This window comes from Pygocentrus nattereri, chromosome 9 (assembly GCF_015220715.1).
Source record: "Pygocentrus nattereri isolate fPygNat1 chromosome 9, fPygNat1.pri, whole genome shotgun sequence".
Lineage (NCBI taxonomy): Eukaryota > Metazoa > Chordata > Actinopteri > Characiformes > Serrasalmidae > Pygocentrus > Pygocentrus nattereri.
Window position 1 is genome coordinate 10,624,821 of NC_051219.1, and position 14,532 is coordinate 10,639,352.

The following is a 14,532-nucleotide window of genomic DNA, read 5'->3' on the forward strand; positions in this document are numbered from 1 at the left end:
ACTGTAACAATAGCAGAACCCTTTTTAATGCAACAAAGAACCTTTTTCAAAACGTTTCTATGTAGAAATATCTACAGCACATTCTCCATTGATCTGAAGAATTCTTTGATGATGCAAAGAACCCTTCAATCATGCACAGGGTACTTAGCGTTTCCTTTACTAAAGGACCCTTGAAGAGCCATTATTTTTAAGTGTGTATATAAATGAATGCGGTTTCACGATTACGCAAATAACAGATCCCTGTTGCCCATTTTTGTGTTATAACTCCTTATTAATGCTTTTTAAAGCATTTATGGCCAAATAAATAGCCATTAAAAATAATACACTCATTTTAAACCATTTATTAAAAGACTTTATAAAGGTAGTCTTATTCTAAAGTGGTACCACAATGTGATGGCGTTTTCACAACAAATGACTCTTGTCAGAACTTTTATAAATAATTAAAAAAAAAAATTCTTATATCATTGCACAGTGCTACATTAGCAGCTAAAAATGTCCACGGTGTTCAGCAATGTGACATGGACATTCATCAGTCAGAGGCTAAGCCTGAAACACATTCAAGTGGACAGATAACCTGCTGGAACAGCTGTCAGCACTATTGAGGATGTAATCATTAGACTTGCCAAATGCTGAAGTAAACAACTTGTTTGCTGTCAGGAATGAAAAAAATACTTGCATAATTGTGCTTCGTTACTACACTTAAGTATTATTTTGGATTATAAGCACTGTACTCAAGTATTACTGAAACTGAATACTAGTACTTAGTTACATTTCCAATAGAAGTAAACATACTTTTTACTCCTGGACCTTCAAAGTACTCAGTACAAACCTCACAAACAGCAGAGCCATTTAAGTTCCAGCACATTTGAATTGTTCAGAAGTATTGAAGGCCTGGATATCCAAACTCACCACACTCTGCTATACAGTTAAAAAACCTCTTATATTTTTCATTTTGGGATGTGAAGTTCCTCATGACCTAGCTGAAGTGAAGGCTTAGTTCAGTGAGCTGACCACAGGGAAAAAAAGAGTGATGCTTTGCATCAGTGACACTGTGTACCATTGTTAATTTATAAAATGGGACAAAATTGAAATTGGACATTGTTAAAATGGGATAAAATATACTTAGGTGGCTGTTAATATACACTGGGGGGTAAGTATAGCCTATGAGAGGGAAACACTGTCTTAGACTGCAAATGATTTTCAGTGTTAAGGCTTTATTTATTCTTACTCCTGTCTAGACTAATCTGCATATGGTTCTAGACCAAAAAAGGTCCCACTTTATAGTAAGTGTCTCTAATAACTGTGTGGTTACATGTGAACAACACAGGCAACCACAATGTAATTATTAATGATTTAGTCAGTGTTATAGGTGGATTCCAGAAGTACAGCCTATGTAATTTATACAAGTGTATCAACTTTCAGTTTTGCCTCAAGTAATTACACAAGTGTATCTTAGTAGTGACAACAGCCCTTTCCCTCTCACTTAATTACACAAGTGTAATAACAAATGTTATGCACTGGCCCACGACGACCAATCCACTTTCCAGGAAACTGTTCATCTAGGAATCCTCGGACCTGACACCCATAATGTGGTGGTGCACCATCTTGCTGGAAAAACTCAGGCAAGTCAGGGAACGTGCCAGCTTCCAAAGTGGATTGGTCGTCGTGGGCCAGTTGAATGACCCCCAAGGTCTCCCGATCTGACCCCCTTAGACTTTTATCTTTGGGGTCATCTGAAGGCAATGGTCTATGCTGTGAAGATACGAGATGTGCAGCACCTGAAACTACGGATACTGGAAGCCTGTGCTGGCATTTCTTCTGCGGTGTTGCTATCAGTGTGTGAACAGCGGGAGAAGAGGGTTGCATTGACAATCCAACACAATGGGCAGCACTTTGAACACATTTTATGAGTGGTCAGAAACCACAGAAAACCACCAACACCATTGTTTTTCTCGTGAAATTCTCAATAGGTATGATGTGTCACACGACCCTCTTCCCATTGAAAAAACTAAAGTTGGATCCAAAATGGCCGACTTCAAAATGGCCACCATGGTCACCAACCATCTTGAAAAGTTTTCCTCCTCCCGTAAACTAATGTGCCACAAACAGGAAGTTAATATCACCAACCATTCCCATTTTATTTGGGTGTATCCATATAAATGGCCCACCCTGTACATTAAGACATTACGTACACTGTATCTGCCAGCTTTCCTAACATTTAGCCAGCATTTACGTTGCTAGTGCTGTGACACTAGAACCAGTTTCAGCTTTAAACCAGTCTGTAATGTGGCAGGACAGCAGACGCCCCCTTATATTAAAATCTAACTCATATGATGTCAATTAAATTTGTCGCATGACCCCAAAGCAACGTCTCTATTACCACTCCATTATTACACAGTGCCTGTGTAACAACGACACAGGAACTGTCCACTTCTTTTAAAGTGTAACTTTAACACTACACCACAAGAACGTTCCTGTGAAGAAGATCCACTTGTGTAATTAAATAAAGCAAAACTGAAGTTGTTATCCATGTGTAACTACACAGATAGTAGAGACACTTAATATAAAGTGGGACCAAACTTTACGTTATGTGGAGTGTCACATTGGTGTTCATACCTGAAATTCTCATTTACAAAAATAGTTTTATTAGTGACCCTTCCACTTGAGCAGGAACCAAAAATAAGAGGTTAAGCGCAGTTTTATACTACATAGTGTTTTTTACTATATGTTTGTTATAGTAAATTCTTTTTATTTTTTAGTAGCAAAATATCTACTTGAAGCCTAACTACCTTGTTTATTTGTTTTTTTTGTCCTTCTGTTCCCAAGCCCACCACAATGCCCACCCCCAATAAAAGGCAGCCGTCTTATGCCATCATTTGTTTTGGCACTTTTATGTTTCAAAGTGTCCTTGTAAACAATGTATAAACAAAGTATTTGCATGTTTTCTGTCTCCTCACTCACGCAAGCTGTTTGCTGCACTCTCTCCAGCAGACGCCTGGCTGGGATCAGGAAGTCTGTCAGGCACCGAAGGGGGTCTCCATGGAAAAGACCCTCGATGACCTGGAAGAGCTGGCTGAGGACAGTTGGTGCTGTCACCTCAAACGGAGTATAGAGAGCAGACAGACAACTCTGGATGGACGAGTCCAGGGAGTCTGGGTTCTACACATAGAAACAGTCATAACCAGTAATCAGTTTCATTTATCTGTGAAAAGTTTGGACCATCATCTCTTCTTTTGAATTTTTCAGAGTAGCATTTAATTTTGACCGCTATTTTTAAGTCAAGTAAAAACCTGCATATTGTTGCTGTTGGGTTAAAGCCTCATATCTCCATTTTTTTTTTAAGTTTTTGACATAATATGAAATGATATGCCTGTTGTTCTTCACATTGTGTGTAAATTTCATGATGAATGGGCCAGAATAAACATCCTAAAAGGGCTGGTTCCACTGACGTACATGAAAAGTAAAGTATGTTTTTCCTTGTCCTGTAAGGTTCATTTTGGAGATCTGAGGTTTTGTTCCGACAGCAGTGAAATGCATTGGAAAAAGATTCCTCTCATTAGTAACTGTGTGCAAAACAGTAATGTGCAGTTCTGAAGTGGACAGAGGAACAATCTTTCAGCATTAATACTGCCTTCAGAGTTACTTATGATATGGGCACTGATACACCCCCATAAAAGCATAGACCCTGGCTTTTAAACTTTACACTGGTAACAATCTGGATGGTCCTTTACTTCCTTAGCTTGGAGAACACAACATCCATTACTTCCATAAAAAGTGTGAAAGCATGACTTATCAGACAACACTGTTTATCAGTCTTTTAAGATGAGCTTGAGTCTGAAGATGTATATCTTATATCACTGCTGTTGGAAGAAAATCTTGTATCTCCATTTTTGTAGTTTTTCAGTTTTTGACAGTTTGAAAGTACCTGTTGCCCTTTACATAGTTTGTGAATTTCATGATGAATAGACCAAAACAATTGTGGGTAGCGTCCTGTGACTACTGATAAAGGACTGATGAAGGTACAACAGCAGACGAACTATCGTCTCTGACTTTTACATCTACAAGGTGGAGTGACAAGGTAGGAGTGTCTAATAAGAGTGGACAGTGAGTGAACACAGTGTTTAAAAACTCCAGCAGCAATGTTGTGTCTCATCCACTCGTACCAGCACAACACACCACCACCACACAATGGTCGGTTACAGCACTACTGCAGCATAGACCAATGTATATGTATATGTATATATAAATAGGTCATTTTCTGGGTTATCTTCAACTCAGAAATGAAAGTACGCTTTTTAAGTACAATTAAAATTTTTTCCTTTTTAAATTTTTTTTTCTGAAAAATGTCACATTTAAGCCATGAATGTCACATGGAATTTTAGGTTTACAAAACAGCCCTTAAAGTCACCTAAAATCTCAGACTACATCTTTCTGGTATTTTCCTTTATTTAGGGAAATTGAGCTTTTCTGTTCATTTCTGAGACGTATTGTGAATGTTAACAAACCCTCACAAGCAAACTTGAATATGAACAGTTGAGACTCATTGTTGTGGGACATTTCAAGGATAATAATAATTCACAAGAGGACAATGGTTTTGGAGTGTGGAAGGAATCGTCTTCAATTCGTCAATCGCTGGAAAGGAAGCCGCGTCTGTAGATAAAGAGCTGATAAGAGGATAATGGCTGAGAGAGCTCTGAATAGTGTTTCAACATTCATTTTATTATCTTAATGCCACTTGTCTGAAATTTAAAGAGGTTTTGTGGCCTATTGGATGAGCTGTGTTGTCGAGTTCTGTGGCAGCATTTTACACCTGAGCCTCGTCAGTTTAAAAGAATTCATGAGTTTATATCCATTTCACACATCAATGGTCTCCTGCTACACTCTTAAAAATGATGTTTTTTCAAGGGTTCTTTAGTGAAGAAAATGGTTCTATATAGAACCATGACCACTCAAGGAACCCTTTGCATGAACCTTTTTGAAAAGCACCAAAAAGGGTTCTTCTATTATTACGATGTCAATCCTGTAACAATAGAATAACCTTTTTCTTTTTCTTTACTGAAGAACCCTTGAAGAACCATCATTAAGTGTGTACAATATCCAGCACGCATTGCACAAATAGTATGGAAGACCCATGCAGATACGCGAACAACACGCACACAGAAAGAACCCTGGTTGCCCGAGCAGGGAATCAAACCCAGGACCTTGTGCCCCTGTCAATATACTATGAGGCATTATTTTTTTACTCTTCACTTGCATCATCAGAGAATCAATGCAGGGTTCTCCAAGACTGGTAGGGGTTTAAGGACACTGGGTTTCGCACCAAAACTGGAGCATAAAAAGCTGACAGGTTATGAACTTCCATATAATAAATGATTGGTGAAGGTCTTCAAACTTTTAAAGGTTTCTTCACACTCATAGTTCTCTACAAAGAGCCTTTGGTTCCATTTGATACCTTTGCTTTTTCTGTACCATCTTAAAAATAATGGCTTCTTATTGTGATGCCACAGAAGAGCAATTTTTGGTTCCATGAAAACCTTTCAATGGATGGTTATTTTGAGAACAATTTTTGTAATGAGATACATGCATGCAAAAGAACATTTTTACAGTTATATAATAATGTAAACATTCATTAAACCTTCTTTAAACCTTTGTTTTTAGTTTTGTTTTGTTTTTTTCACATCACTCATATTACCATGCTATAGTGTAGTACTAGAAGGCTTTTCCTGAGCAAGGTTATTATCCACAGAGAATTCCAGCAGGGTTTCAGGACAGCATTTATGCTTCCCAACCCTCGCCACCCCAAGTGGTCTTGTGATAGACCAACTAGTGTTCAGTGGCGCTACTTTGTGTTATAAAAAAGGCTTATCCATCAATGCTGTCCACACCTGGCTGCATTTTATGCCTTATTCGGGAAGTGAGCTGTTCTTTAGGCATCTGTAGAACATGCCTGGTCTTCAGTTTCGCATATTCAGTCAAGTGGACCGCATGAGGCCTGTGAATCCAGATCGGGTTGAGGTCACAGGCCAAGACCTCAGTGAACTATCTATCAACACACTCACTCCTCTTAAAGGAGCCATTCCTTTTGAAAGCAGTCCAGTTCTGTTCCAGTTCAGAGAAAATCAAACCCTCCTTAATGTGCCTCTGGACATGCACCTTCTCAGGGCACAGGGTGAAAAGGCCTCTCTTTATTATAAGAGTTAAAGCTCTTAAAAAGTTTCCTAAACGGTTTCTGGTAGGACGTCTGTATCTAAGAAAATTCACCAATTGCAATAGAACCCTTACATTATGTAGAGGTTCATAACATTTTAAAGAGGTTTTGTTACATTTGTATGTCTCATTTACAAAATAACTCCTTAAAGAACCATCTATTAAAATGTTCTCCAGGAAACCAAAAGTGGAACCCATGTTTATTTTGAAGTATGTAGTATGGTCTAAAAGTCTGACTCAGAAAAAGTAGCCCAGTCAGTAAGATTGATTTAGTACTATGTGGTTTGAAAGAGGCCGTAAAGAGCGAGTGAGTATCCGAGTCTGCAGTTTCACATTCCCACTGTTTCCTGACCTCATGGCCCACAAGTTCTTCTTTTAGTGTCGGCTGGATTTAGCTCAGCTGTCCTTTCACAACCACAAGAGACTTGGAGCTTAATAGGCGCTTGTAGGATCATTTCATTTAACGCGCACACACACACACACACACACACACACACACACACACACACACACACACACACACACACACACACACACACACACACACACACACACACACACACACACACACTGCACAAAATCTTTCCTGGTCATCCAAATACAGTAGCTGGGTGTATTTCTCTGCTTTAGTTTTTAGTGTTTACTCAACTGTTCTACATCTGGAATGGATGCTCAGTCTCAGTCTGTGCTTTTAAGGATCTTGTATGTTTTGTAGTTTTGTTCATAAGAAGAACTTCACTCAGGCCTTGAAGTCGTCTTGTCCAGCATTGTTTCAAAACCAGAAAAAGGATGAAAAAGTTTGGTTTGCTGACATAGTCACCAAGTTATCAAGCCATCATTAAATAAATGTCAAACTATAACAAGTGCTAAACGTTAAACAAGGCTGCTAACTAGGAGAGAGCAGCTGGTTAGCATTAGCTCAGCTAGCATGGTAGCACTGCTCACCCCAGAACAGGCTAACTAAAGCAATGACACAAGTTTAGATGATGAATGAAATCTAATCAAATCTCAGGGAGTGAAGTCAAGCAACAGGCACAGAAAAACTAAACTGTAATCTGTAGCTTAACGTTAGCTTAGCAAACAGGTTACAAACCCAAACAATGCACAGTGCAGTGCACAAGCACAGTGCAGGTTTCAGTCTGACTAGCTGGTGCGCTGCTGAAACAAGTGTAGATGATAAAAAGTAATGTCTGAGGAAAAAAAGTGGAGTGACTCGTGACAAAGCTGAAATTACATCTACTCTGTGGTGTTTTGGACTGTAGCATTTTGGCTAAGCTATCGATAGCTTAGTTAGCAGGCCAACGTGCCACACAGCTCAGGTTCCAGCTAACTGGTGCTAAAATGACACCCAATTAGAGGACATCTGAGAGCATTTGCCCAATCCTAATAAAGAGCTTGTTGTTTGGGCAAAGTTTGGTTAGATCTCTGGGATGATAGTTGAAATCTTTGGAGATTAGGTGATTTCAAACTGAGAACTGGTTGAACAACCAGGTATCCATCAACCAAATATGAAGCAATTATTTACATTGCTTTGTTCTGTGGGTGACAACTGGCTTGATCAAGTGCACTAAACCAGGACAATTCCTGAACATCTGGCCAACAGTACATCAGCTCAGATTAAATGAATACCAGGTGACCTTTTGCACTTCACCCATGCTGGTCCAATGGTCATTTGAAGACCACTTTAACACCTTGAAGTACTTCTTAAAGTGACTATCCCAAAGGGTTTGAATTTTAGGCCCCCACATAACACACAAAGGCCCTCTAAACATAGGAAGCACATTTGTTTAAAGGACATGCAGCTGCAAAGAAGAAGAAAACCGAAGAAAACAGAAAAAAAGGTCTCCACTACAACATAGAAACTGAAAATGTAATATTGGAAATAAGGGTTTTATGGACTGATGATTCAAAATTTGGAACAGGGATCGCACAGATCATGAAAAGCAGGTAATGTGAGCAACTTCTAAGATGGAACTTTGAAGTTGTGGAAATATATCCCTGCAGATTTCTTTAAAAAAACTGAAGGCACGTCTTGTGAAAAGAATGTAAGCTATAATTTTATTATTTATAATTTAGTGGATTTAATTAAACTATTCACTAAAACGTCTTTTAGATGTGGTGTTCAATATTTCAATCACATTTTCTCATTTCGGTCACTATTACATGCTATTATTTTTAAATGATACATAACATAATTATCTATTTGCATTCATTTTTATTATCTGCCTTGAGATTTGTCCTTCACTTCCGAAATATTCAGTTCTGATGACTTCTGGATATTAATTTGATTATAACTTGATTACAACATCAATGTTATACCGCTTTCTCAGTCGACTACAGCTCTGTTCATCACTCTGGACAATTTTTCATTTTTATTTCGAACTTCCTAGCATGAAAGTTGTGATGTTGCACAAGACTAACATATTAGAATAATTTAATATGCCAGCAAGTTGGTTTTATGTTGTTGAAAATATTGATTCCAAAACTGCAAAGATTTGAATGGTAGGCTGGCTTCCGTGCAACCTGATAGAAGCAATTCAAAAACACTCAAAATTGCATGCAACACATTCAATTACACATTCAATTATTTGCAATATCTTTATCATCTTCATGACAGAGCAACATGGAATTCCTGCAGATTTATCAGGTGCACTTTCATTCTGTGAATCTCCTGTTCTACAACATACCAAAAGTGCTCTCTTGGATTCAGTTCTGCTGACTGGGATAACCACATGAAACCAGCTTGAGACTTTTGCCATGTGACATGATGCATTATCCTGCTAGAAGTGGCCATTAGACGGTACATTGTTGCCATGAAGTGACGCACATGGTCAGCAACAGTACTCAAATAGGCTGTGGAATTCAAACGATGATTATTGGGCCCAAAATGTGCCAAGAAAACATTGAGATGGTTGCAACTGTTGCATCTGAGTCTCAGGATGCTGTACATTATGCAAGTGCAATTTTGTTTCATATATAAGTTTCAAGCAACTGATGTCTCAGCATGTAAAGCCAGCCATACTGAATATGTAGATACTAATGGACATTTAGTTCCATTGATAAAAACCCAAATAGAGAATGAACCTCTTGAAGTGCGCTAAGGTGTTGAATCAGTTGTCCTCGTCCTGATTTATGGCTAAATGCTTCCCGCAGCTGTCTCACCAACGTGGTGTTTTCTTCTCACCCTTGGAAGGACGTGATGAAATGTTCACAGTTGTCTTCCAGTCACCTTTGACCCTCACACCCATTCATCAGCTCACATGACTAACCGGCACCTACTGGTCTTACTCCTGTGCGAGCGTGAATGCGTTTGGGGGCGTGTCAGAGAGACTGCAGCCAAGACAGAAACACTGACAACATCACATGACGGTGAATTGTGGCTGAAGTCTTGAATGGAATAGAAAAAGACGGTTGCCCTTTGAACAGTCCTGCATCCAGTGGTGCTGCATAACAACAACTCTTGAGTCTTATACGTGGCCCTTGTTTTGATTTTACATTAAAATTGCAGACTTATGAATTACATTTTCAGTTTTATAACTGAATGCTTATGCTTAATTTTCTTTAGTGTAGCTTTAAGAATATCTCTGTTAGCATGCAAAATGTTTGTAGCAATATAATTGTACTTGGATAGCTTAATGACCTTAAGGAGCCAATGACATTCAGGGCAAAATATGTTATGTTGGACAAAATGTTTCAGTTTTGGAACATTTTTGCATCTTCCTTATTTGGGGATGCCCTAATTAGAAAATGATGCAAGACATGCATGGATATGAGTGTATGGATGTGTGTTGTGTCTAATTCTGATATTTGAATATCTATAACAGTTCATGAAGAGATATCCATGTAAACGCAGGGAAGGAAAAACCCAAATTACCCCAAATAGCCTGGATTGAAACATTATGATGATGATTATCATCGTGATTATCTTCTGACTATTAAGGAAAATCTATATTAAGGCCATTTTTGCTATTTTTTGACCAAAAACAAGACTCTTTTTGTAGTGATGCTCTTGTGGTTTGCATGTAGTGTTTGCAGAGTAGAGGCTCAGCAGCAACTCAGCATCATGGGAAAGGAGAATTAGTGAGTGCTGATAATACAGTATAGACTAAGAGCCCACAGCCTCCCCCGGGTCTTCCTTGTCTCTCTCCTATGCATGCACATGTTTCTAAGAGCCCATATCCTACATTTTTTCAAATATTTTATTTCTGCTCATAAAATTTGTTAGAATTAAACAGACTTAGTTACTATGCCTTTAAGACTGATATATTTAAATGAGCTCTTTTCTGATTGGCTGCCCTGTATTGCATCATATTCCAAAAGCAGACAGAGCTGAAACACTTCTTATAACTTCAGCATGAATGGGCGGGGCTTAACTGCTGCAGACTGAAGAAAGGATATATGTGAATGTGTTGCTCTTTGTGACATCACAAAAGCACAAAATGACAGAACAGGCTATTTTGACGCTTAGTTTAATATTTGGACTGAGGAGTGAATGGTACATATGCCACATATCATTGTGTGGTATCAATGCTTCATACCACATTCTGCTCTTTTATTTAAATAAGAGAATATTTTACTGGACAGTTTTCTATTTGATATGGGCCTTTAAGAGTAGCTTTGTACGTGAAGACAATTTTGAATTCCAGTCAGTCATTTGCGGAAGCATCTAAAACATGTCACTTGGTTACCAAAAGAGGAAATGATTCTAATTCCTGTGTTTATGTCGCTGAAATCTCTGCAGACCAGAGCATTGTCTGTCTGATAAACTGATAGACATGCTGTCAGTAGAAATATTACATCATCACTGTGACCACTGACAAACCAGTAAGATCTCACTGGACAGAAAGATATTCTGTAAGAATTGAAAAATGGGATTAAAATTATTTTAGCCTCTTGGCTTTGAAGGTGTAAGTTAAAAACTGACTCACAATCAGATGTGCACAATACTTTGAGACACACACACACACACACACACACACACACACACACACACAGACACACACACACACACACATCATTATATCTTCTAAAGAACTCAGGACCCCATGTATTGGTTCAATGGCTCTTTATAGAATTCACTGTTTCAAAAAGATTCTAAAAAGAATAAACCATATACTCATCCAAAACATTCTCCATTAATCTGATAAAACATTTCACCATGCAAAGAACTCTTTTACACACAAATGAGTGTATACAGATCTTATGGTTCTAAATAGAACCACTTCCTTTTGTTAAGAACCTTTGAAGAACCATTCTTTTAGTGTATACTTTCATGGTGGAGAGTTACAAGAAACACCCTGCCTGACTTAACAGTAGAATTAGGTGGACATTTTGAAAAATCAGTGGAATTCCCCTTTATTAACGAGGCTGATGCCAAAAATAAAAGAGGGAGTTGGGGAGAGAGAGAGAGAGAGAGAGAGAGAGAGAGACAGAGATGTACCATTAAAAAAAAAAGTCTGTCCAGCCCACGCAGACCAAACCACTAGGAATTTTCCCAAACGTCCCGATGGCCTGATCTCTGCTCGCAGAGGTCAGCACTGTGTAATGACAGTATGCTGCTTCCATTCAAGGCAAACTTATGTATCTATATTTGAACTATTTCTATCATTTTGTGCTTCAGGATTACCAATGAGCACCAGCCATGCTGTCACTGACACAACTGTATATCCATTTTTGTTTTTTTTCCCCCCAATTATTTATTTGTTTGTTCTACACAGATTAAAAATTACGAGTTGCCCTTTACATGCCTGGTAAAATTTGAAAGGACCAACAGAAACGGTTAGAACTAACTGGAGAAAAAAATCTTGTTCCAGTTACTTCCATAACAAGCTAAGAATATTTTTCCCCCTCCTGTAAAATTACCATTTTGAAGACACAAGGCTTTTGATGACAGCGATGATATGTAGTGAATAATAATGAATGGACTGGAATTACCAATTGACCAAATTATCAAATTCTTCATTAGCTCAATCACAAAGCACTGTAGTAGCATCGTAATAACATTGCACAGAGGACTGGACCATTGATTTGTTGTTGTTGTTGTTGTTGTTAATAGCTAATTTGTCTGTGTGCCATTAATGGACTGATGGATGCTGACTCCACATGCCATAAATGCTCCTGTCCATTTCTTGCCTGAGCATCACTATACAGAATGTCATCTCATAGTCATGAACAGTCCACACCCCCACCATCTCTCTGAAGTGACCAATATGAATCCACACATCCACACAGCTCCCAGGTCCTCAGTAATACAGGCTAAGTTGAGTCTGGCTGACACAGAGTGTGTTTGCATGCACTTAATTATTTGATCATTATTGGGTTTCCGCCGCTATGTGATTATTCACGCGGTCATGGAAACAGCACAGTCTGATATCTTAGATCAAATCAAGGCCTAGAAATCCAATAAAGAAATCAGATAAAGAGAGCTGACTTTCAGTGCATGTATGCCCTTACTCTGATTTCTTTCATTTTTCTCAGATCAGAAACAGTGAGCAGTGTTTTGACTGCAAGCTTGACGAAAAGATTTTCATTATTTTTTCATCTTCTTGATGATGTATGTTCATATTTTCTGCCAAAGTGACTCAATGTTTGAAAAAATAGCCACAGTATGACTTTTGGCTGCAACATCACGTCTTCTTGTGCGAGATTATTGGCTGGCTGCAAAGCAACTGCCTGATCCGTGTATCTGATTACCCTAATAAGTGCATGTAAGTGTTGGATGAATGACTTCTTCTGCGTTTATTAGACTAGAGACGAGGGACGTCATTGTTGGTCTTCAGTCTGGGCTTAAATGATCATTTATCCAGTTTACTTTTGTGGAAAACGTCTTCAGCGCAACAATCTAGTTGTGTGTGGGCAATATGGCGAAAATGAAACATTAAAAATTCACTATAGTTGACATTTCCACGCGCTTTCATGATACACACAATACGTATTATGATATTTCACTTTTTTAAGGTTCGCTAACTGACATAATGCACCAGTAGAGCCATATTTAAAACTGCTACTAAACATACGAGTACAATGCTTTTTCATCACTACATCGGAATAAAACCTGAACAGTTATGCTTTTCCAGACAGAAAGATGCAAACTCTCGACAACAGAGCGAAGCCCTAAACAGGTACCATGCTCCAGAGCCTCTGCTAAACCTCTTCATCAAACAAGGTTCTGAAAGAACTTTTAATACTTTAAATAAATTTTAAAATTTGTCCTAATAACAATAATATCTTGTCATATCACCCATCTGAACACCCACTCATGATGAGATCTTTGGTAAAGACTACTGACCCACACCAGCGAGAGAACTACATGCTCATTTTGGGGTGACTACAGTACTGGGACTGAGATGTCTATTAGCTGCCTGAGCCAGACACAGATTTAATATGAAGCAGTTACTACTTAAAAGCTAAAAGTAGCCAAATATGATGCAAAAGCTACCGCAAAGTGAACAAAATAGATACAACAAGCAAAAAAACCTCACGCTGTATACTATATGATGGTTCTGATTTGAGGCAAATGCTAGTAATGAAAACACATTGCCTTGTTTACATCATTTCCACATATAATAAAAATATATCACAGTAACACAATTGCTGTCAGTTCACCTTAGAAAACTATGTTGTATGTTTAACTAATGCACACGTTTCAATCATCACCAGTACAATACCCAAGCCAGCTGGACAGAATAAAATGGAAAAAGACTGTTACCATTTTGACCAGTGAGAATTTGCTGTCCGGTCAGTCATGTCTGTTCTGCCCTCAGTGGTCATAGAAAAGTCTGTCCGCCCATCAGTGAACTCTCCTACGTCTAATCTCTCTCACTCCGCTCACGACATGCGCTCTCTCTCTCTCTCTCTCTCTCTCTCTCTCTCTCTCTCTCTCTCTCTCTCTCTCTCTCTCTCTCTCTCTCCCTCCAACAGCTATGTTTGTCTTCCCTGACTTTGAGAGAAGCTAACATACACTGTCCAATGATGTGAGAGACAGAAAGGTGGGGGGGGTCTCCCTCAAGAAGGCACTCTTTCATTATTCCCTGTGCGTCTCTTTCGCACTGGAGATAAATCTTATGGTGTCATTGTTGGATATTTTTATTTTTATCACTTAACTGATCAGAATTTCTTAGCTATTTTAAATGTGGTGTCTCCGCAAACTTTCTGCATAAAACAGCCAAGCTGTTTTAAATCAGTGCATTCCAATGCTAATAAAGAGTGCTGGACATGACCGAGTGAGTGTGGAAAAAGAGCTTGACTCCACTGAACTCTACCCAGTGTGAGCGTAAAGGGCACTCCGGCCAAAATGAAAAATGAAGCCATCATTACAGCTGTTGC

General features: G+C 38.6%; 1 protein-coding gene across 3 annotated transcripts in view; it reads right to left on the reverse strand.

The window, feature by feature from the left end:
• si:dkey-65j6.2 (pleckstrin homology domain-containing family G member 4B) overlaps positions 1 to 14,019 on the reverse strand; it is a 38,318-nt gene extending 24,299 nt beyond the window's left edge. For 2 of the 3 annotated variants that reach the window (XM_037540987.1, XM_037540988.1), the window contains exons 1-2: positions 13,916 to 14,019; positions 2,962 to 3,159 (exon numbers count right to left, since the gene is read on the reverse strand). In XM_037540987.1, coding sequence (XP_037396884.1) covers positions 2,962 to 3,159; positions 13,916 to 13,918 — 201 coding nt within the window. In that variant the 5' untranslated portion in view covers positions 13,919 to 14,019. The remainder of the gene's footprint in view (positions 1 to 2,961; positions 3,160 to 13,915) is intronic. The other variant, XM_037540989.1, reaches the window with a different exon arrangement.
• Between the last annotated feature and the right edge of the window lie 513 nt (positions 14,020 to 14,532).